This window comes from Trematomus bernacchii, unplaced genomic scaffold (genome assembly GCF_902827165.1).
Source record: "Trematomus bernacchii unplaced genomic scaffold, fTreBer1.1, whole genome shotgun sequence".
NCBI lineage: Eukaryota > Metazoa > Chordata > Actinopteri > Perciformes > Nototheniidae > Trematomus > Trematomus bernacchii.
Genome location: NW_022987735.1, coordinates 112,023 through 136,927, shown reverse-complemented (window position 1 = coordinate 136,927; position 24,905 = coordinate 112,023). Strand labels below are relative to the sequence as shown.

Genomic DNA, 24,905 nt, shown 5'->3' with positions numbered 1-24,905 from the left:
AGGGGGAAAAAGCGGAGTTTAGCATAAGCTGAAATTAAGCTGGCAATATAGGACATCCAAATATCTCTGGCTGTGGCTGCATCATTAGGCAGAAAGAGAGCCAGGAAGCGCTGCAATGCCACCGTCATTAAGAAGCAGCATATCAACCATTTTCTGTCATCCATATGCTGACATCTGTGCATATGATGGACAGTAATGGGAAGTGAGAAGGGGGTATGGTATGTATACATGTCGGTGCACATGTGTCCTTCAACATATATGTCTATTCTCGTATGAATATCTGCCTGATGGTGCAGTATATGCACATTTCTCTGTCATTAAGGGGGAAGAGGCGTGCATGTGTGTGTCGTCTGTGCTGATGCTACTCACCTCCCTGCTCACAGAGCTGCTGGGCCAGAGCATCCTTAAACAGGATCTGTCCTCTATGTGTTGCTGTGGCTCTGGGAGAAAGAACGAGAAAGAGAAAACGATCATTAAGACTAACAGCGCTAAGGACACAATGTAATGGTGTGTCTGATCAATCGGCACAGATGGCATCGTTTTCAACTAAACCAAAATGTGTTAAAGCAATCTCCATAATAAGGACATTTTTGACATGAGGTGACTTTGATTTAAAAACAACAACAACAACAAACGAGCTTCTAAAGGCTACATTTGCACATGTAGGATAGGATCATATTTTGATGTGAATGACAGACATTTAAAAAATAGCAACAGCGAGCATTTAACCGGTGAACAAAGTTAGTGGTCTTGTTTATTTGACTATAAAGAAAGTAATTTTCATTTGAATATCCATGTGTTGACAGGGAGTTTACTCAAAACCAACATATTTTCTTCTCATACCTATCTGCCATGCTGTTCTCTTGCATGTCAGTGTAAATGTAACTGTATGTTGCGTGCTGAATGTACAGAATGTAATATACATTTACTCCCAATGGCTTTGAAATGCATAATTCATTGAAACTTGAGAGATCTTTAAATATACAGAGACTATAATGGCTCGTTGTGCAGTGGCATCTTTTACACAGACGCAAATAGTGTTCTACTGTACTCGATCATCATATCATATGTAGGAGGAGATTCTTGTTTCAAATAGAATTATATTGGTAAAGATGCACACCAATAAACCTGCAAAACATTCAGACCTGTTAATAATAACAACAACCAAAATACTAAACGTATAATCATAATAGCAATAACAGCGCAGTTGTTATAATGTCTATGTATGTATTAGTGAATAGCAGTAAAATAATAAAGTGTGAACGCCAGAAAAGAAAGTATCCCATAACTCTAACCAAGGGGGAGATTGGGTGGATGTGAGTTTGATATTAGCTGCAATTTTCAGAAAGTCCTTGAAATGGGTTGTTGAGGGAAAATTGTACAGTTTTACAGCCTCAAAGCCCTTTGTAGCTCCCTATAGTCAGTGGCGGCAGCAAAAATTGGATTTGTAGCGGCCTCATGAAGGAAAGTTCTGTACGAGGTGAGACAACACCACATTGTTAGATGGCTAGTAAAAGCCGTATTACACCTCGCCCACAGTATAACCTGTATTTCCCCCCATTATACACAGAGGGAAACAAGTGGAGTGGGAGTGAAGTCTAAAACATACAATTTAGAGGACACATATCTGACATGTCTTCTCATTGACCGCTTGAAGTATTGTCTGGCACTCAAGAAATTCTCATGTTGTAATTTGGCTTTAACATCCACACACTATGCGTGCCACCCTCATACAGTGAGAAAGTCCCTTCAAGGAGCACGTATGGAAATAAAAGGCCTCTTTTCTCGGCCGCTGCCATGTAAGGACATGTTGTCTCAGTGTTCAGGGTATTCCCAGGATCCAGAAGCATTACGCAACATTTCCTTTCAATCGAAGTCAAAACCAATAAAGTAGAGCTCTGAGTAACCTTAATGAGATTTCAAATTCTCTATACGTCAAACTTAATGGGAGCGATTCAGCGAGTTGTGTGAGGTGCCACACCCAGTCAATATATTGAACATTACAACACAGACTGAGAAGAGAAAGAGAGGATTATAAATAAGCTTATGGGGCGTACACAATATAATGGCTGCCTGAGTCAGTGAGCCCCACATCCATTTTGCAGACTTTCTTCTTCTCCCGCTTCATTTCTGTTTCTTTCTCTACAGTCCCATGTGGATTTAGCCTTGCACGTCCCAGCTCCACCCCACCTACCATTGCAGACTCAGGCCTTTCATGGGTGCCAAGGCATTTACACGTTCATCTCAGCTCATGAATAATGAACAGGCCCTCATCAATTAGTAAAGAGCTCTTGTGGCTCTGCAGAGCTGGGGAGAAAACATACTTAATTACACTCATATTTCAGAATTGGGTGAAAACTAATTTGAGTTTGGTATTTATGAATAAAAGATGGTGCGCAACGAACAGCGGGTGGTGATGTAGGAACAAGGTCCTTAAATATTTACTAAACACAGTCTTAGCTCAAGTTCACTAAACAGATTATGTTAAGTGCCCGCGGGGACAGGTGGCTCTGTCAAAGAGCGCGCACACACACGCACACGCACGAACGCACGCACACACGCCATACCAAATGATGCAAATACTCCACAGTAAAGGTTGTGCATTTCAGTTTAAAAGTATCAAACAAATGTACTCTTAGCAACAAACATAATAGGACTTAATATTCAGCAGTATGGCCCCTGTTGAACTTATGTTATTGAAGAATTATAATATATTTTTATTCAATTTAATAATGCATAAAATCGTACCAAACATTTACATTCTGTTGTTAATTGAGGTGGAGCCAGGTTAAAGTATTTCAGACTGTTGGGCTGTTTCATCTTTTACAATGCATCACATTTTCAGTTTATAAAATCTGAATCCTAAACAGCATGTAAATGTAGTGGAGTAAAAACATAACTCATAATATTAAAATAACTACATTTTGACATAAAAACAAATTACAGTACACTTATGCAGAAGTGTCCTCCAGAAGATCTTGTTGTCCCTCCTTCTAATAAATACAAAGGCATTTACAAAACAATGACAGAAGAGTAAATTCAGTCGTAAATTGTACTTTTCCTTTGAAGTGTGCGTATGTTTGAGTAGTCCGACTATGTGTGACTTAATAACGTGTATGTACTTAAAGCAGTAGCCAGGAGAGGGCATTTAGTCTGAGCCGGAGAGTGTGTGATCAGCGCAGCGCGACGCAGCGTCTGTCCTGCCGTCACACTCCAGCGGCTCCTCAGCGTGTGTCTCTCATTACCATCTCTGCTCTGGGAGCCACACACACACACACACGCACACAAAGAACAGCACTGATACACACAAAACATGTATTGAACATCTAAATATTAATTTGACTTTCTTTGGGGGGGGGGGGAAAGCAATTAAGGCCCTAAACGTGTTGGTGTTTTTTTTTTTTTCTCTTCCTCTCTCCCTACTCTGATTCAAACGAGGGATCATTTATCTTGTGAAAATAAGTGTCATCCGCTCCCCTCTCATTAGTGTAGAGGAGCACATATGAGGGATGGGAAAGAGAGAGAGGGATTGAAGAAGATGAGGGAAAAAGGGGAAGATTTGAGTGAGAAATATGGATACATGGAGGGGGAAGGGAGAGGGCGGGGGTGGGGATTTGGTCAGTGGAAATAGAGATGGGGGTTAGATGGCGTTGTCTTTCAAAGTCCACAATCTGCTGTCAGAAAAAGCCCACACACACACACACACACACACACACACACACACACACACACACACACACACACACACACACACACACACACACACACACACACACACACACACACACACACACACACACATGAGCTTTAACATGTATGCAGATGGACAGGCTGTCACTCAAAGAGCTCCCAAAAGGGCCTGGAGTGGGTAATTACCAAGCATGTCTTCCATGTTAGATTACATGTTGCTGTCGGCCATAAGCATCCCTCAGGAGCCAGTTTGACAGCTCCCTGCTAACCACACACACACACACACACACACACACACACACACACACACACACACACACACACACACACACACACACACACACACACACACACACACACACACACACACACACACACACACACACACACACACTCACACACACACTCTCACACACACACTCTCACACACACCACACAGCGGGGAACACTGACGGCTAATTTACCCTAAAGCTATATACAGTGAATGCGGTTAAATGCAATCTTAAAGATATACACTGTATTTTGACTAGACCAAAATACCAACTTTTATAAAAAATGTTTACACAATGCTGGTAATAAAATAGTCTCCATCCATAAAAACTATTATATCTGAAGGAGGAGAACACACACGCTGCTTTACTCTTATTCATTCATTAGACATCTCTCACATCCCGATCTTTAAATCCCAATTAAAAGCAAATCTTCTCTCCCAGCTCACTCTGCTTGTTTGTAATCATGATTAATATGAGGAGTTTATGTGGGGTGCAGTTTCAGTCGCCAGCACTGATTTGTTGCATTGGGACCTAGCCCTTTAAATAATACACTCTAATTGGTTGATTTATCTTCCGCTTTGAGGACCAGCTGTGGAACAGCAATCAGACACAACAAGAAACAGAATGGAGAGGCAGGAGATGGAGAAGTGAAGAAAGGACAATGAGAGAGGAAAGACTCAGAGAGAAAACAAGAGTCCACTGCTTCAGTGATAGAAAATAATATACTTTATTGTCTAGCCGGGGCAGGAGAATTATATTTTGTATTTATCTCCAGAAATCCACTGATCATTTAAGAGCTTTTAATCAAATGTGTAGAATTTCTTGATATTTCCATGCCAAACGGGGCCTGGGAAGGAGTCAGTGGCTTTGTGGAATCACATTACCTCGTCCCCGCACCACCCCTCCCTCTGCTCCTAAATTAATTAATTGAAAAAAGCCTCTTGGAGAACATGCACATTTAATGAAGCTCCACAGAGGAGGGATTTGGGAGTTGTTTGGCAAATGACCTGCTTGTTAGCACAGGGTCACAGAGCTACGGCTCCAAATACAGCCAGAAGAAGCACAGTAACTGCTCAGCATACAGCCAGGAAGAGCAACTGACCTTGAGTGCAGTCAGTGGGTAATAATTAGGGGGATTAGGAACACAAGGGCAGTTAGGCATAAATATGTAAATAATAAAAAGAGAGCTGGTTCTTAAAAAGCATTTGATGTAGTATTAAACCCAGCTTCAAAAAATAGATATATGAGAAAATCAGTGTGTAAAAATCCTTTGTCTTCCTTCCTCAGTTTCTCAGCGAGGGTCAAATTAGGACAAGAGGGGGGGAGGGGGGGGCGGAGACAAGAACCTGCCATATTGACACAGAGTCAACACTGGAGAGATGAATCCCCACAACAAGCCTGTCTGTATTTCATCTTGTCAGTCACAATGGAGCACATTTGCAGAAACAGACCACCCAATCATTTCTCACAAGATACATCTGGGCCAGACCCTCCCTCCCCTGAGCATGGATCATTTTGCTGCATTTATAATCAATCACTTTCTCTTTTTCAATATCTGTTCCCTATTTCATCTAAAATTGATAAGAAGGTCACTGTCGCAGCAGTGAGAGGGTGACCTCCTGATGAGTGTGTGTGATGTTGGTGCAGCACAGATGGGCAATTTGGGGTGTATTGATCAGAGCACTGCAGTGTAATAAGCATGTATATCTGTGTGTGTGTATGTGTGTGCATGTGGCCTCTGTGTACACAGGTGTGTGTTTGTAATTATAGGGGTCAAAGACCGTCCTTTGGGAAATAAGAGAATATCATAGATGCAGAATACTCTGGGGTAAACGGCAACAGGAGAGCGGGTTGTTATCTCTTGAGGAGTGTAGGAACTGCTTCTAAGAGTTTGATTTACTGTTAAAATCTGAAAAAATCACCCATTTTAAAACTGTAAGACGGGTTAAAAACACGAAAATGGGAGATATAAGAGTTGCTGTCTTATATGTGAATGTTTGATATATGAAAATTGGAATTATATGGGCAGACTTTGCCAGATTTGCAGCTCTAGTCGGTTTGAGGAGAAAAAAGTGGATGGGATTTATGTGGTCTGTCATGCTTCACATTTCTACCCCATATTTTGATCTACAATGCCAGAATGCAAGTACCTTGAACCAATCATTCATGTTCCCTGGCCCGACCCCTCCAGTGAATCTGTCACACAGCCACAGGCTAATATTGAGATTTAATGGTGAGCCGGGCTCATTAACCAGTGATTTTATGGTAAAAACAGACCAAAAGATTGACTTGAAAAAAAGGAAATCAATGGTGAAGACTAATAACGGGAGAGATAAGGTGCTGGGTGAGATAGGTCATCTGTCAGTCTGAACTCTGACCTTTGATCTCTGATTAATATAAGCAGTCTATCATCCTGCCTTTCAGAAACACCAGACTGCTGAGATTAAGAACACATTATTCTCCTATAATTCAAAGGTCACCACAGATTTTAATTGATTACTTTATTCATGATTGAATTGTCATGTTTCAAAAAAGGACACATGCACCTGAATATTTTGCGAGTATACATCTTTACTTCAGGGCCCTGAAGGATCTGTTGTTGGTGGGTTCTGACTTTTTAGCAGAACAAATGTTGGTTACGGTATAGCTAAAACATGCCGCATTTATTTATTTATATGTAAAAAATGCCAAACAATACTTAAAAAGCCTTTATGTTCTGATACAGATGACGTGCATTAGGGCTGCACGATATTGGAAAAAACTGACATTGCGATTTTTTCCCCCCTGCGATATGAAAAAATACAGGAATTGAAGAAAATACCGTTTTCTTTTTTCTGCAAACCATCCTTTCTTGAACTTTAATGCTATACAATTGGTATTTTTAACTATATTTAACCGGATGAAGGATTTTAGTCACGGACGTCTGGATCTCAAGTTATCAGAGCAACAAGCTGAGCTAGCTCGGTTAGCAGCGCCGAACTGCCCTGGAGAAACACATGAAACTACTTTATTCAGTGTTTTTACCGTTAATCACCGGGTCCGTTTGTTTGCTTTGGAGATTTGATTGAGGTTTGCTGTGCATGCAGAGCCTGCATGTCACTCACTCAAGTACCCCTGACATGAGAGCCGCGCGAGTTTTCCTTTTGTAGCAAGCAGCAAAAGAATTGTAACATGACGTGTTTGAGTTCATTTGCCTACTTATTATCGCAAGTCCTAAAAAAATTATTGTGTTTTATAGTTAAATTGCATGGTTGGTTTAGAGCTCTGACCACATTACCGTAGTGCATGTTACACAAAGCTAGCATAATAACAGAAAAATAACAATTATTTTCAATTACATCTAACAAGAGAGGAGAGTGTTGGAGCGCTTCCTCATTTATTCTCCTCCTTGTAATAGCTCCTACAAGTTGCTTCAATCAGTCTATTGGTCTCGAAAGAGGAACAAATAGTCATTGTAGTAGTCAATTAGTGTTTACAAATGAATGCAAATATACACACATGCATGTTCACACACACTAACACAGCATGTTATGACATAAAGGAAAAGTGTGCCATTAGATATGCAGACATCCGACTCCTCAGGGATCACAGGGAGTAATTAAAGCAATAACCAACCAGGAAACAGTTGGCGTCCCACAGGGAGACAATGCATAACACTACAGCTCAAAAACACATCTCACTCACACGTACACACACACACACACACACACACACACACAGTCACACACACGCCAACACTTTAAGGTACACCCATATACTGTAGGTCACATACACAAACAAGATTTAGCACACTGCTAAACATGTTTGAATATATTCCTCTAAAGGTAACTGTTGTAACATATAAAACTCACACGCACACAAGCACGCACGCACACACACACAAGCACGCACTGCCTCGAGGCTGTAAGTGAAGCAGAATAAAGGCAAAGAAAGGACGAGACACCCCAGCGCATCTTTGGATTTGCCAGAGGAAGCTATTAACCACTCTCACCTCTGCTAAGTGCAGCATTCAGTGCATTATGTAGTGGTGTGGACTGTCATGTCTGAGCGAGAAGCATAAAAAGTGGGGCACAACTGGGTTTGTTTGCATTTTGTGTGGAAGAAAAGGTTTGCTCCCGGCAAACAGTATAGCTTCACTATGATAGCCGCACCTCGTATCATATTACTGCCGCAACTAATGATCACTTTAATTGCTGATTAATTGATTGTTTTTGTTGCTTATTATTTAATTATCCATCTCAAAATAAGGTCAAAGAATATAACTTAAATAGCCCCTTTACAATCCCTTGTCCAAAGGCAATTTAATCATATTGTTTTGTTCACAGCAACCCCAAACCAAACTAATGTGTTACATTGTAATATTATAATTAGTTGTGTGTGTGATAAGAAAGAGAAAAAACATTATTTAATTTAAGAAAGCGAGAACAAACTCTGTTCATGCTGGCTTTTATGCTCGCTAAATGATTTAAATGATATGTAAAAAGGTTTTTCTTTTCTGTTGATTGACTACATCTAGTTGGAAGACTGTGATTAGTTTCACTTAAGGATGCATTTGTTTGTGTATCCTCCCTGTTCCCACACCTGCCCTTCTCTCCTTTCCTCTCCTCCAAGGCCTCCCCTTCTCTTTAGGTGGAAATTTACAGCCGCCCATAAAATGAGTTCTTCTGGATGTCCATGTCACTGCACTCTATCACACTCCCGCTAGTGATCTGTTACCAGGCACACTCCCACAATATCGCCCATAAAACTGCTCACAGGCCTCATATTAATGCAGTGGCGGACCAGCTCCAGCCCTGCGAAGGACATAAGATGTCTGTGGCTTTAATTTAACACTCATGGACACTGCCTGGGGAAAATGGTCCTTGTATCAATCAGGGTTAAAGTACTATGGGCAAGGGCAGGACATTCCATCATTTAGATTTTGTAAGATAAATCTCATCCGTGTAGCACCCATAATTATAACCTTTTTTGGACTATTACAGTAATTGAAACCATTTATATAAAGCTGCACTTCTTGGGAGAGTTTCACTTGTAAAAAGCCAAACAAGAAGGAAATGTGACACACTTGACACTCGTCTGATGACATCTCAACCTCAAGAGAATAATACTGACAGGCCCCGCTCATAAGGGCCTCGCCTGTTGAATTCCTCCTAGCTTCACGTCACAGAACCAAGAGACGGCAGCTCTCGATACGAGGATATACCGGCGGAGATAGGAGCTGTGAACTGGAACAGGGTGCAGTCGAAATGTGTGTGTTTGCATGTGTGTGTGTGTGTGTGTAAGGAGCAGTCTTGAGCCAGCTGGAGTGTGACTGGCTGACTTTGATAAGGTCAGCCGCAGGGGCCCCTATTGTCATACAGTCGTGGCCCCCTGCCATCGCCACTGTCATCAGCACTGGCACACTGCTGCTCCGTGGTTTACACACACACACACACACACACACACACACACACACACACACACACACACACACACACACACACACACACACACACACACACACACACACACACACACACACACGAAGGGAACACACAATCCTCGTAAGCTGACACAAGCTCAACAGTAAATGTGTTTGCTGGCAGACAAAAAAGCCAGTAAATCTGTTTGGCTCCGTGGATATTGTCTAAATGGCAGCTCCACTTCAGCAAATTCCCCAGCTGAATCCTTTTCTGTCAGTCTGTCCATACAAGTCTCAGTCTATCGTGTCCCTCCAGGAATTCATTGAGGGATTTTAGTGAGCTCTGCCAAGATGTTTAATTTAGTTGTGGTTTCTATGAGCATTGATTTGCAATTTGCAATGTCTTTCAAGTTTTGTGAGACGATGTAATAAAAATGAAAAAATAAGGGATTAGCTTGCAGTTTGATTTAGCTATCCAAGCAATACATGATGATAAAGATGTTTTCATTCTTAGGTTGAATTTTTTAAAACCATACTTGGCTATTTGTGAGAATAACTCGAGTCACATTTAAATTTATTACACTATCTGTGGGTGAGTTTCTCAAAGACGTTTGTGTTATGCTGCTGTGACTTAGTGGAGTCCTCCCTTTTCCTCTACGCTTTTACAGCAACAGCTGCTAATTGCATTTTGAGTGATAATCAGGATGAGGCTGTAAATCAACAGCCTAGAGAATTAGAGGGGAAGAGAGTTAAAGGATGTTTCCAACAAATAGAGGCGGAGAAAATGATGATGAGGAAAAAGGGCGAATGAAATTGAGAAAAGGGAAATTCCAACGCTATTCTGAAATTAATTAAGCTATATATTGTCCTACTTGGGCCATTTAAATAACATGTGAGCTTCAAGGAATCACAGCGAGTAAAGGCCCTGACACACCAGGCAGTCACCAGAGAACTCGCCGACACCCGACACCAACAGTTCCATCGACGAGTTCTCCTGCGTCTTGGCCGTGTGTCGCACTGGAAATCACCGCAAAGACTTCAGCCGAGCACGTACGAACTGCGCATGCGTGAGTGGCAATAACTCTCCTTACCAGCAGGCGGCGGTAGTGTGTATTCGTCATTCAAAATAGGCAACAACCGGAAGACAGAGAAGAAGAACAGACTGATATAAACAAACAAATAGCGTGTGCGTTCCATTTTCACTCTCGTCCATCGAAAACATGTTTTAGAATATAAAAATACATGCATGATGAAATGAGCACATAAAGTGCAGACATACTATAAAATCACAGTTAATAGACCTGCATCTGATGATCGCAGTGTTCTGGCGGGTGTGTAGTTTATTGAGTCAGCAATGTAATAATGGCCACTTCTTGCTAAATTTACGATGAGATGAAAAACCGGACTTGACCAAACAAATCACGGAGCTCTCAGCAGAGGACAGCCGGGGACGCTCCCGCCGATATCAGAGATGTCCCTGCTATGTGTGGGAGGTAAGAGAGGACATTTAAGGGCTATGTTTGATGTCTTTAAGTATCACCTGCTGGTGTTTAGCTGCTGTCCTGTGCCTTAAATCGTTTGTTTACGTCCCTCACTTCCGTTTCGCTTCTCATTTGCTAGCTGAACAGCTGATCAGAGTGGTTTCTTGGCCCGATAGCTTGTGTCGACCGTGAAAGGCCAAATAAGGCGTGTCACGGCCGAGGGTTCGGGACACACCAAATTGACTTTGGGCGACAAGGAACCCGTTTTCGCCAGACAACGCAAGACGGCCGATATCGGCCTGGTGTGTAGGGGCCTTAACATGTTCACCAACAGATAGGTTCAGTCACCTGCTGAGTCTGTTGCCATGGGAAACAAATCCTGATTAAGACCCTCAAAGAAGCCATTGTGCCTTACTGATGGCTATATGTAATGTCACAGAGCATAATGTGAACCAGATTCTTCCATAAAATGTGTGTGTGTGTGTGTGTGAGTATCACACCCATCCTCCAGGGAAGGGTGGATCTGTTCAATCGCTCAAAAATGTTCCAATGAGAAGGGGGACCGAGTCCATTAAATGAGAGGATGGGGATATTTCCGTTAAGTCTCAGCATTGAAAACACACACACACACACACACACACACACACACACACACACACACACACACACACACACACACACACACACACACACACACACACACACACACACACACACACACACACACACACACACACACACACACACACACACACACACACACACACTGCAAAGGCCACGTCAAGCAAGGTATTGAGGAAATTACAACACACACATGCTCACGCACACATTATCTCTGTCCCCATTTTAACCTCTTTCCAGTCGTGCATGCTTCTTTTTTTCTGAGGATGGCCTTCCCACATCCTCTCTAACAGAGAACTCACCCAACATAATGTCAGCTGATAAGCCTCACTCTGGCTTACTGGGTCGATATGCAGCCCCACAACATTTGAAACGGATATTATTGTTACAGTTTACAACTTCCATGTCTGGGTCAGACACGTGGCGGCTGTAGAGATCCTGATCCAACTTATTCTCTCTTGGTCATTTTTTTTGCACACACACACACACACTCTCACATGACTTACAGGAAGTTGACGCAGCCGGTGCCGGGCGGGGGGGCGATCCAGACGAAGCTGAAGCTGGTGGAGGGCTGGTGGCTGACGTGGGACGCGACAACACTGCAGACAAACTGAGTTCCACCAAACTGTCGCTCGTGCATCACACCTGGAGAGGAGAATACGACCAAAAAGGAGAGACAGAAAGTTAGGTGGCGTGACTTTATTGGAAATTGTGGCTGTCATCAAACTACTTATTTAATACCAAAGATTGTCCTATCTTAGTCTGTTAGATTGGTATGTTTTCCTTGACTTCCAAGCTGGTACCATTTATTTAACTTCACTATAACAATTAAATCGCAAAGACATACACCTTTATATTTCATGTCTGAGTCATATATCTCAGTAATGTGTAATAAAGTAGTTTGTGTCATGTCTGCTTTTATCTTAGTAAAAGTTACATTAACATTATGAGGTAGGCCCATTTATAGGAGAGTGTTTTTATAGTGTGTGAGTGGTGTCATTTGTCTTCATAAAATGCATTGTCAGAAAACCCCACCCAAAGACAAACAATAAATAAAACATGACTCTGGTGCCAATGTTTAATTTATGGTCTCTTGAATTTAAAATACTGCTTTTTGGATGCCAAATCCCTGAGTTTCCTAACGGCGGACTTTAAAAATGTCTCCACACTACCTTGCTGCACACTCAGAGTAGCAGTTTGTCATTATAAAACAGAACAAGCGAGAATACTGATGATGTTCACTGTGATGGATTACCAACAGTATCTCCGTCTGTTCAGGTATGTGATATACAGAAGTGAAATGAAAGTCACAATCAAATTAAAATGGTTTCTACGCAAGACAATTTGCAGCAAGGTCAATCTTATCAGTTCATATACAATTAAAATAGGGCAATATTATTTGCTAAGACAGTACAAAATGAACATCATAAAATAACAGTTCTTATAGAAAATAATCTGGAGAAGTCTGAAACCAATGTGACTGGTGACTGACCAATGAATTAAACCAGAGGCACAAAGACCTGCGTGATAAAAGAGTGTTGCCCTAAAGTCTCAAGTTTTTACATTTCCACCTTATCCTATCCTCCCATTTGCTTTTCATTCCTTTGCTCTTTCATCTGAACGCATGCCACTTTACTGATATGTTTTCCATCCACTGGCATCATTCAGTTTTTCTCTTTCCTATTTCCTCCTGCCTCACACTCACTTCTCATCTACCGTTTCTCTTGGGCTCTGTTTTCCTCTCTTCTCTTCTCCTCTCCTTTCATCATTTACATTTTTCTAAACCCTCTTCTTCTTTTCCTCCTGCCCTGTGAGCTGACACTACATAGCGGTGCTCTTATTAATGAGGGTCTGTGTCCGGCTATGATTGCACCGATGAAATGACATCATGTCACATAATCTTTCCTTCATATCACAGAGGGCAAGGCCAGGACGCCGCCGTGCTCATCAATCACTGCTCAGACGTACAGAACAGTTTAATTATTTACCGTAACTAAGCGGCTTTTTAGTGTTGGCGGAGAGGGGTGCAAACTCTGCTGAAACTATTAAGAATGACTTCAACTGGATGGATTTTCACAGATAATGCAGAACAATCTGAGTACTTGTCATGCTTCTGCAAGTCTAAGTCATCGCATTGTGGTCCAGTGCTCACCAAAACAACATTTTCAGCCAGTTTAAAAATGTATTTGATGTCCCATCTGTGTATAAAGATGTGCTCTGAGCAGCAGTGCTTTATTGGCTGGCCTCTGTTTAACCTGCTAACACAATCCTCTCCTCTCCTCAATCATAACTCAGCTCACTATAAAGCATAATCAGCAATGATTAATAACATCGGAGCTTTAATATCTCCTGAATCAATGTGCAAATCAATATGCAAAGACTTTATGTGCATGTGTGTCAGTGTGTGTGTGGTTCAAAACGAATTATTCAAAGAGAAATAATCCCGCCCATTTCTGACAGTAATACATTTGACCTCACAGATTGCATCCATAAATACACACATTGTTGACAGCGCCATTAATGTTTCTGTTGAACTCACCAGCTGTTTGTGTGCATTTGTGTGTGTGTGCTTGTTTGTATTCAAATATATGTTGATGTGCGTCTGTGTGTTAGGTACAAACAAACCTAGTTATCATTGTTGTCAGATGAAAAACTTAGAAAAACAACCACCGTGTATTTATTTGTTTACCCTGTGGGGTTAGCAAAGGTTTTCTTGTTAATGTTCTCTTTATGTACAGAAACATCAAACTCTTTAGAGTTCAACTGAATAATCATTAAAGCTACGTGATTTAAGAGGTTTCACATGAATAGCGTGTGGCCCAGTGTGTCAGATTTACGAGGTGTCAAGCAACGCAGCCTTTTACATTGCTAAGGAGCTGCTGGTGTGTAATAACATACTGGGATGTAATCACCCACTAATAGTACCGCTGTTCTCCAATCACCTCTCGGCCTCAACCTCTCTGTGTAATGACAGCGATTCACTCTCCGCAAACACAAACACACTCACACACAGAAACACACATAACTGTCTCGGGTTATTGCAATGTTGTTTGCCTGGGCAAGATCTCCTCAGCACCCTATCTTTAACTCCGACATACAGAAAAGCAGAAATTGCTTCAGAGCTCTTCTAACATGGCATTCAGGCAAGCATGCTTTGACATACCCATACATCTTTCTCTCTTTTTAACCCCCTCTGACACAAAAGAGTGCCATTTCCAGAACAATTTCCTTGCTGATGTGCCCCCTATTTACTGCTGCAAACAAGGCCGTCAAGACAAACGTTTTTTGGCTCTAAATGTCCAATTTTGTGGCAGAAGAAGAGAAAGAAAAGCGTGCTATGGTTCTTTCTCACCACATTGCCAGGTTGCAATTTGAGAATCCCCGCAGATGTGCATAATACAAGCTTAGCTCTCGTGGCAATGGAAACACTATCTGGAAAGCTGCAAAGACAAACAGAAAGAAAGTGTGCTGATGGCGTTGAGCAGCAGACTGAGCAGGGGAGATAGAAAAAGGGGAAAGTAAACGAGCTGTGGATGGTGTGGACATTGGGAAAGAAACAATGAATCACTCATTTAAAGGAATACAGCACCTTCACTCATCATTGATTGAAATGAAAAGTGTTTTAATTGTAAATAGAAAAAACCCCATTTAATACAACCCTAATTAATTTACCACAAGCTACTGTAACTGAAACGGAAAAATATACTTAAACTGTAGGAAGTGAAAACAAACGGAATTCAATATTCAAAACAAAATCATTAGCATAACATGTGATAAAACTTAGGAAAATAATGAAAAGCAGCAGACAGAGGGAGGTGGAGAGGGAGAATCTGAGGATATGGCTCAGGAGGAGCAGAGAGCAGTTAGGCTAGGCCGAAGATGAAAAGCAGACTGATGCACTCCAGGACACAGCAGCGCTGGGACTTGACACTGCTCACAACATTTCTATTCCCACTTGAAAAATACACTCAGGCATAAAAATGCAAATAACGAAACTAGTCCCTTTCATGTCGGGGGGTAGAGAGAGAGAGAGGGGGGAAAAAAACACTATTATTCCACAAAACCTGAATCCCAAATGTTCCAGTAAAGCAACAAGCCGTGGTCAACCTGGTTAAAAAAGAGAGCTTTAACATTCCTGCCTCTGTCCAGGGAGATGAGCAGGGAAATAAAAAACAGGCTCTTTCATCAATGTGAAATGAAAATATTTAACAACCACTGTGTCCTTATACGCTAGGGTTACACCAGCTTTCAAATGTATTCTTCACTCAGTCGACATTTGAGTTGTTTTGTATCAATTTCTCTGACACCCAACAGTTGTGACTGGACTTATCGATGTTTTAAGTGCTTGTTTTCTCTTGTTCTGTCAATATTTTGTCCGTTCCTCATCCTTCTTTTCTCACTATTGATCCCCAAATTATTTTATTTTGATTACAATACTTGATGCCTTTGTGTCAAAACCCAGTTATTGGGTGATTGATAGGAAGAACACTCATTAATTTTGCCATTTAACCTTTTTTCCACAAAGTTCTAATTTTAAAATGTGAATTTTTTTGGCACATTTCACGGTTTATCAGTTGTAATTATTTGCTCTCCACATTAGGACTTGTTAGCGACCAATCTGCCACATGCAGCTCATCCCATGATGAGCTGACATTGACAGAAGCTGCAGAAGAAATGCCACTGGTGAAGCCTTCACCATGCAGCATGTCAGATAAGTATCAGCAGAGGCCACTTCTAATTCAATAAGCAGCCACAGGGCGATGTTGGAGGACTGTTGCAACCACACCGCCCACAGTCAAATGCACACATGCAAATACGTGCGTGCATGCACGCTCGCATTCACACACGCAAACACATGCAGTTCTTTCACATGCAGATTGGGCCCTTATGAGCTGTCGGCAGTGATTAATGGTACGGGACGATGACCTGCTAACTCCCACGGTGTGACTGTGCAGGGCATGTTTCATAAATATAAGCCCACACACACACATATATAGAAACGCACAAATGCCTGTGCACGCCACCTTTGGCATGCCCACGCACATACTCACTCAGATATACAGACACACAGGAAATGGGTGTGTCAGGATTTTAAGGGTCATATGTTGGTTGTAGCGTTGTCACCCCAACATCAATCTCTGCTGGTAATTGTAGTGATTTTTTTTAGGCGCCCCATAAAAAGGAAGTGGGAAGTTGTCGCCTCTTATGTTTTCATATTCAGTCCGCCCTTGTCTCCAGCAACAAAGACTTTGCCCTCCGTCTGGTTTTTCTTCTTTAAAATATGTAAACACTTCAATTCACATCTGTCCGTGTCCTCTTTAACATCTCTGTTTGGACACAGAGTTTTTTTCCCCTGTCTTTATATGTCACTTTGCAAAGCTAATGAGCTTTTCCACAGCCAAGCTCAAAACAAGTCAAATAGATGGAGTGAGAATTCTCCCCGATGGAGCAGATGGGCAATCGGTGGCTCAGCCTGGCAGCGACTTCACACTGCAGGACCAGCAGGAGCCGGTCTCACTGGCATGAGAGCTGATAGTTGGGTTCTGTGGCAGAGTGGCGAGGACTGGAGAGGCACCATTCAAATTAATGTGATTGCTCGTATACATTTACGACAATCACTCGGAGTGTATTCACACCATTTGACATCTGGTCAGTACCAAATAGCTACTGGATTTTGCACTCATTCCACAGTTGTCCTTCGGCAATGTCTGGCTTGGGAAGCAACAGAAAGCTATTAGTTTGACTGACTGGTCTGTGTGTGTCCGTGATTAGACTGGATCCATTGCTGATAAGTGTTTTTTAAGTTGCTATAAAGACATTTCAGATTAAAAGGTAGGCAGGTTGAAAAGGCACTTCAGTCCTGAACGGGAAAGGAATCTTGTTGCTTCCTTTCTAAATAATAACCTGGTCCAACCTTCTCTACACTGGAGCAATTGTTATTCATGAATTCATCTGTAATACATTCAGCTTTAATGCTAAAGCACATACTGCTCAACCATAAGCACACATGCACTTTTATGACCCTGTACGCCTGCACATACGTACATGAGCAACTACAAAGAGAATATTAAAATGCATGTGTATGCATACCCTTTGCTCGGAGTGTTAATGAAATGAAATAAATCCCTGTGAAGTAGCGTTATGTGCTGTAAGGAGATTAGGATATTTGATTTTGTCTTATTTTTCCCCACTAACTATATACTTTCCGATTAAACACAGAAAAGTGGGTCTCATTTAAAGACTCACAGATTAATGTTCGTGATGCAAATGTCTCCTCCTCCAGGCCTGTTGTATGAGTGTGTGTGTACATGCACCCTCAGACACACGGATAATAGCCTTATAAGAAGTGATCATTCTCCCACTTATTTAGACTTAGAAATTCAATGTGTACCACCCCAGATAATTTGGTGAGCAGGCCCATTAAAGACTCTAATTCTTAAAATCTGAGAATTAACGTGTGTTATTAAAAGCCTGTGAATGTATGGGAATCTGTCATAAGCCAGAATAATGCCTCTGTCAACATGTTTCAAGAGAATGCCACACAATGGCGACATAAATGATACATCACAACAGCACTGACAGCCTGGGCAGGGACCCCATACGCTTTGTGCTGCTCAATGATCCCATGCTACGTGTCTGTGCGTTTGTGTGCTCTTGTGTGTTGCATTCATGGCCTCTTCTCAACGTTCATACTCAGCTGGTCAGCCGGGCCACTGCAGGGTCTCACGGCACATGACAACCTGACTATGATCTGCTATTGGCTGAAACGAGCATCCATCTAAGCATCTGCCAATCACACTGCCATGGAGACAGGTTGGCAGCGTTGTCGTGATGGCAGGGGTCCGGCACAGCGATGCCAGGAGGAAGCTGTGTGTTAATACGGGTGCTGAAAGATGCCAGTGGCCAGGGGGAAATGGGGTAAGAGACTGTGTGGGAAATTGTGAGGGGGGAGAGTTATGAATGAAAGAGTTTACCGGGCAGTAAAGAAACACCTGGAGGTCTGCTGATCTGCGCAACAGTATATACAAGGTTTACTGTGCATATGTTTATGTTTACATTGTTATGTTTTTCCATGTGCGACAGTCCGTTCAGCTGAATGTTCTGTGAAAGAAGCCAGTATAGGAAACATGAACATATTCATGGCCGGCCCTGAGCACCAGACCAATCTTTGGCCATATGCATACATTTACAAAACAATTGCTCTTTTATTTAGGCCTCCATTGTATCTCACAGCATCCATCATCCATCATCCATAAACTCCTGAAGGCAAGGCCACACACACACACACACCCACACACAAAGCCTTGTTGTAAGAGCTGCCAGTATGGCTCTCACCAGAAGAAAAGTACTGTACACAACAACATATGTGAACAATTATTTTGTACTAATTTAACACGTGATTATTCATCTGTAATATGTCCAAAACATGTTGAATCTGTAAATACCATTATCTGAATAATAACTAAAAGTATGAAGCAAATAAACATTGCTGAGTTCATTGCTTGAGGCTGGGCACTGCTTCCCTTCAATGATCAAGAGGTACAAGCCATACAAGCGTGAATGATGAATGGAATACAGGAACATTACTGGAGCATAATATCCCCCCCTGAACTAATATGTAACATAATTGAAATGAATGTTGTTCTGAATCAAACAAGTGTTGTGTGTTTTGGAGCCCCACCCTGTATAATAGATGAGACCTCTACTTCTCTACACAGCCCTGCCATGCATCTAGAATACTTGCAAACATGCATATATTATAACCAAATGCATGTCTACAGGCATATGGAGATAACAATTCACTGTCACAGCTAAATCGAAATGTTCTGTTTTTTAACAGGTGCGTAATTTTTTCTATATTTTGGCCCTAATTTATTTCCGCATCATTTTACCCACTTTAGTATTTGGTGCCAAAACCGCAACATGGCATTGATTGACTAACCTAAGGGTTTGTTTAAAATTACGTTTGATCATCAGGCTTTCAAAGGGTATTTAAGGGACTTTTTTAAAAAAGTGATCAACTGTTTCAGAACTCAATGATTAATTTGGAAAGCTCATTGTCATCTACAAAAAATAAGAACCACGTTTTTTGGAGAAAAAACACTGACCAGTCGGGCTGAGTGAAAGGGGCCTGTTTTAACCTTGGTAAAGCCAAAGATGTGCTTTTTTGAGTTACGTAAACCATCAGGGTGACATGTTGCTGAAAGCCTAATTGGAGTGACATAGAGTCTGCTGAGTGCTAATGGTGTGGGGCCTGTGGAGCCGCACCCAGCGGAGGACAGCCAGCTTTTTGCCCCAGGAGAAGCTTACCACAGTGGGTGGCAAAGTCACCAAACTCCCCTTCCCCCCACTCATCCAGTCCTTAAGCACCCATTTCTTCTTCCACCCCTCAATCCATCCATCCATCCATAGGTCCATCCATCAGTGAAGCCCATGAGCGGCTGGCTACTGTTGGTGTGTGTCATTGTAGCTTGGCAGGCACACTCCACAGCTTTAACGGCAGGCGCCAGGGCTAATTTGATTTTTAATTCAACACGACTCCTCAGCTAATAGTTTGAGCTGGGGATTAATTAATCTGATTTGACTTGTGCTCATTTCTAGCACCCACGTGCCTGCTCCCCACCCTTCAATGCAGCAAACAAACAAACTGTTGAGGTCTGTGGCCTCGCAGGCTCTGTCCTGACACACATGTTGAGTATGAGGGATAGAGACCAGGGGCGACAGGTGAGGACCAAGTGGAAGCCTAGGGAAAGCAAGGCATGGTGTCTGTGCTGCGTGTATGTGTGTATTTACAGTGTGTGTACCTAAATGTGTTTATGGAGGAGGCTGGAGCTGAGCCTGGTCTGACAGAGAAGCGCTGGGAGGCAGTGAACTAATCACGGCAACAGCCTGGCTCTCGTAAGGAGGGCCATCACAGAGAAGGTCATCAACTATTTCCGCTGCCAAAATATGGGTCAGGTTGGATCTGGGTAAGTTGTTCATAGATAACTTGTATGAATGTAGAAAAGATGGGCCAGGCAGTGGAGCATTCCTGTTGTTCTCTGAGGCTTTCAGAGTGTGTGGGGCCAGATCCAGGAAGGGCCCTACAGGGAGAAACCCGCAGAACTTCTAAGCTTCCTCATTTCACAGAGTCAGAGAGAGCACTTCCACTTTTTCTAATACTCTCTGCAAGGGAACTTTAAAAATGAATAGACCTCAGAGTGCAGCCTGGATGGCGTGCACTTTGTGAAATCACTTTCTCGCAGTTTGCACACCAAACCCAGATGCCCACACAATGTGGAGGTAAAAGGAGTTCTATATCACAACACAACAGAGATGCATTTCAAAGTCAGCCTGCCTCTTTGTTGAAATGATGCAAACCCACTAGTGTTCACAGAAATGTGTCAAACTGAGCAGTCTTTGAGTCAAAGCTCTCTCTGTTTTTATTCTATCTTTATTTCTCTCTCCTCTCTCAATCTCTCTGGCATGTAACCAACCTCTCTGCATGGTAGAAAATAACATTGCTCTGCTCAAGAGAGACCACACATGGGAGAAACAGCCTACGCCTGCTGCTCTCTCCTGCAGGATAAAAAAAATAAAAAAACTGGCCAACATCTCACACACCACTTTGAAATCTCTATCACAGTCAGTCCAGCTCCTGCCTGCTCTCCCGGTCACCCTGAACCTTTATTTACCATACATTTGGATTCAAAGAAAGAAAAAAGCACTCCAATGCTCAGCATGTGCTACAAATACATGGTTGTACACACTTACAGACACACACATGCATGAGAAAAAGGCACACACTACTGAACACCAGATACAAATGTAAGCACACCTAGGGAAGCTGTGGGAGTTCAAAGGAGGGACTATGTTTTCCCAGAGAGCTAGTGTACACTAAGTGAACCAGTAAATTCCCAGCAGCAGTGCTCCAGTAGCTCGACTGTACCATCACACCTGAGACGCACAACCTACACTGTTGGGATGTATGGCCAACACTAGTGCCCTAGTCCAGAGTCTGCTGTGGGTTTGGCTTTGAATTAATAATTCTGTTTGAATTCTTTGAAGGTGCAGTTGCTTTTTGCTTCCAGGCATGAAAGAGGCTACATGACTTGATGCACAATCACCCAATCATTCCTTTGGATTCTGAGAGCACCCAAATGTTTAGCCACCTGTTAGCAGTATCAAGGAATTGGAAGATTGAAGCAGGAGGACGTGCCGGGCATTGTGAGGGAGAGAACAGAGGGTGAGTCTGGGCACGAGGTTTTGGGAAAGTCCTGTGCCAGCAGAGCAGGGAGATTTACAGCGAGTCGACCCGGGCCGATCTCCAGTCTGATCTAACACTGTGCCGCAGAGAACACAAATCACCTCCCATACATAACCCTGCGCATGACAACTCATTTCATCTTCTGCACTAATGAATTCATCATCAGGAGGGATCTGCCTTTGGGTGCCTCAGCCCTGAGCAGAGAAGGAGTAATGGCTTAGATAAGTCATCATCATTATCAACATCATCATCACCAGCACCACCACCACCTTTCCTCTGTTCGGCACCACGGTGCAGGAGCAACAGTTTGGGACTGTGCGACGACCTTAACGGAGAACTTTGGCAGTGTCCAAGGTTATCACAAGGTTGGATGTCAGAGCAAATGTGTCACAGATATGTGGGAATCGGCATGATTGTGAGAATGGAATTTGAATGTGTTGTGGTATGAGTGGATAAATCGGCGTGTGTGAGAGCTTTTATAGCAAGCAAGTGTATATGTGTGTGTGTATGTGTGTGTGTGTGCATGAAGGAGTCTAAGCGGCGCAGTCAGGGAGCTGTCAGCAAAGAGCCAGGGAGCAGGTTGATCACAGGGCTGCGGTGCGTTTGAAGTCTCCCAGGGACTGACAGCTTCTCTCCCCATGGGAACCCCTTCCCTCGCCCCTTCTCTTCTCCCTGCACCACCCTTTCTCTATATCATTCCTCTTTATCTTCCATCTCTCCCTACACTATTTATTTCTCCTCATCACATTGAAGGAAGGAGTATGCGGAAGCACACTGGGGCTCTCCTGGGACAGTTGGTAGCTCCCAAAACAAGGCTTTGTTCAGACCGTATCACACCTGTGAGAGTGTGTCTCTGTAAATACTGACATGATGAGCTGCCATCTCTCATAGTCTGACATTCTGGCTGACATTCAATCTGGCTTGGTGGCAGGAGGGCACAGACAGCCGACCTTCAGCCTCAAGATGGATGAGTATAGGGATGTCAGGATTTGAATGCATAATTGTGCATAATGAAAAGAAAAGGAAGAACATTCATGATTGTGTATTACCATGTTTCTGTTTCTGCATGAATCCTGTTAAATGTACATAGTATGATTACACTCGTGGCTGCACACCCTCCTCCACAGGTCAAGGTGCAGCGGGATCTCATCTCTAATCGGGCTGTGTTAGCATGAGCCCATCCGTCATGGGGACAGAGTGTCGGCTGGATGTCCCTGTCACTAAGCTGTCCTTTTTGTCACACCGCCAGATCCATCATACAGTATCGAGATGGGGACTGAACCTTTGCTAGCAGAAGAGAACCACCCCGAAAAAATACATACAAATATGCAAATGAACGACAAAATAAACATCAGCCTGCAAACGAGCCATCCATCAATGACCAGTTTCTCAGCAGCTCAGCATTGGCACAGCAACACCAATCAGCCCCTCCGTCAGAGGGAGTGATGGAACGCCTTCCTCTCAACTTCTTTCCCTCCGTCCCCCTCCTTATATCCTTCACATACTGTCTCCTTTTCATCGGTCCCTCTTTGCCATTTTTCATGCAAACTTTCTACAATTTTCTCCCTTCACTCTCAACTCACATTCATTCCCTTAATCTCAAACACTTTGTCAGCACCATGTTGGCATTTTTTTTTTGCACCACCATTTCCCTCTCCTGTCTATTTAACGCTCTCCTTCCTTTGACTTCCTAAACTCCATAATTGAACTCGTAAAATATCTGGAAGAATTTATAATGAATAACTACTGGATAATGTGATGGGAAACATTTAGCCATGAGCAGAGCAAAACAAATCAGAAGAAATTTGACATTTATTTCCATAAAGGACCTGGCCTGTGGGGTTCAATAAATCACCTCATCCTTTGCGACATACACCAGCAAGCAGTTCATATGTAAACCCTAACCACATAAATCAAAGTTATGTCAATGTGCAACATAAATCATCAAATCTTTGTAAACGCCAGTATAAGGCTGTTTGTGTTCCTTCTAGAAAGCCAAGGGGCTGGAATGGAAAGAAAGAGCTCCTAATGGAATACAGTCAAAGGGAGGAAACACACAAATCATGAGTTTGAATTCAGCTGGATAAGTCCTGATGCATGTTCCTTTTCTGACACACACACACACACACACACACACACACACACACACACACACACACACACACACACACACACACACACACACACACACACACACACACACACACACACACACACACACACACACACACTCATGTTTTACTGTACATCATGATGCAAAGGTCTGAACAATACGTTTGTCAAACTATACTACACAATATAATACAATTGAATCACCCTATACACTCTACTTAGTAATAACATTGTGAGTCTATCGTATCCCTTCACACTTTGAAACAGAATAATTGTTGCAGCTGTGCCTCAGCCAGACTGCACCTTATGGACACATTTTTTAAAACCACAACCAATGTTCACTCCTGTGTTCTGTCTCTCTCAAGTTGTCCTGGCTCTCAGAAATAACATTGTTTTTAGCTCCAATGTGTCTGATTCTGCACTAGCCACAGCAAAACAATCAGAGCATCATAAAGGTTTGTGGTGAGTCCCCCCGGCGACTGGTGGTGGATCCCCTGCCTTCCGGCCACCGGAGCTCAGCCCAGAAGCCGTAGTAATGACATTCCTCAGACTACCATGATTGCCACCCCAATTGCTCCATTACACTTTAGCTAATTCGACAATGAGTGGGTGTTTTGACGACGCAGTAAAAAGTCAGTCCTTCAAAGCTTCACATATTTTATTACTAATGTTATGTGAAATGCATTGTTATGCAGAGGGCGTGGAAGCCAATACAAATACAATCTCCTCACTCTGGTGTCTGTGTGTAAATGTTTCTACATTAATGAATAATAAAACGTAAAAATAAAACAAAAGAGACAAAGAAAGACTGATAGTGTGTGTGTATTGGCATGCAGTGTGGTCATGCACTGGTTTTATTCGTTTTCTATAAAAAGCAGTGAAGGGTGACACAAAAGGCCGAGGGGAATTCTCTATATGGAGGCCGGAGTGCAGTCTTCCAGTCTGCCTGCTGCAACAGCTCTGACCACACTAACCACTAGACATCCCCACACATTGTGCACAAACACCAAACTCTCTGTCTCCATTCATGCTCACTATGTCCATCTTTGTCTTTCTCTCAATTTAAATCATCCAAGCATAAA

General features: G+C 42.6%; 1 protein-coding gene across 2 annotated transcripts in view; it reads right to left on the bottom strand.

Moving 5' to 3' along the window:
- The window catches only part of reln (reelin), a 92,754-nt gene that overhangs the window by 46,408 nt on the left and 21,441 nt on the right, over nucleotides 1–24,905 (bottom strand). For both annotated transcript variants that reach the window (XM_034146062.1, XM_034146063.1), the window contains exons 3-4: nucleotides 11,972–12,110; nucleotides 370–440 (exon numbers count right to left, since the gene is read on the bottom strand). In XM_034146062.1, the coding sequence (XP_034001953.1) occupies nucleotides 370–440; nucleotides 11,972–12,110 (210 nt within the window). The remainder of the gene's footprint in view (nucleotides 1–369; nucleotides 441–11,971; nucleotides 12,111–24,905) is intronic.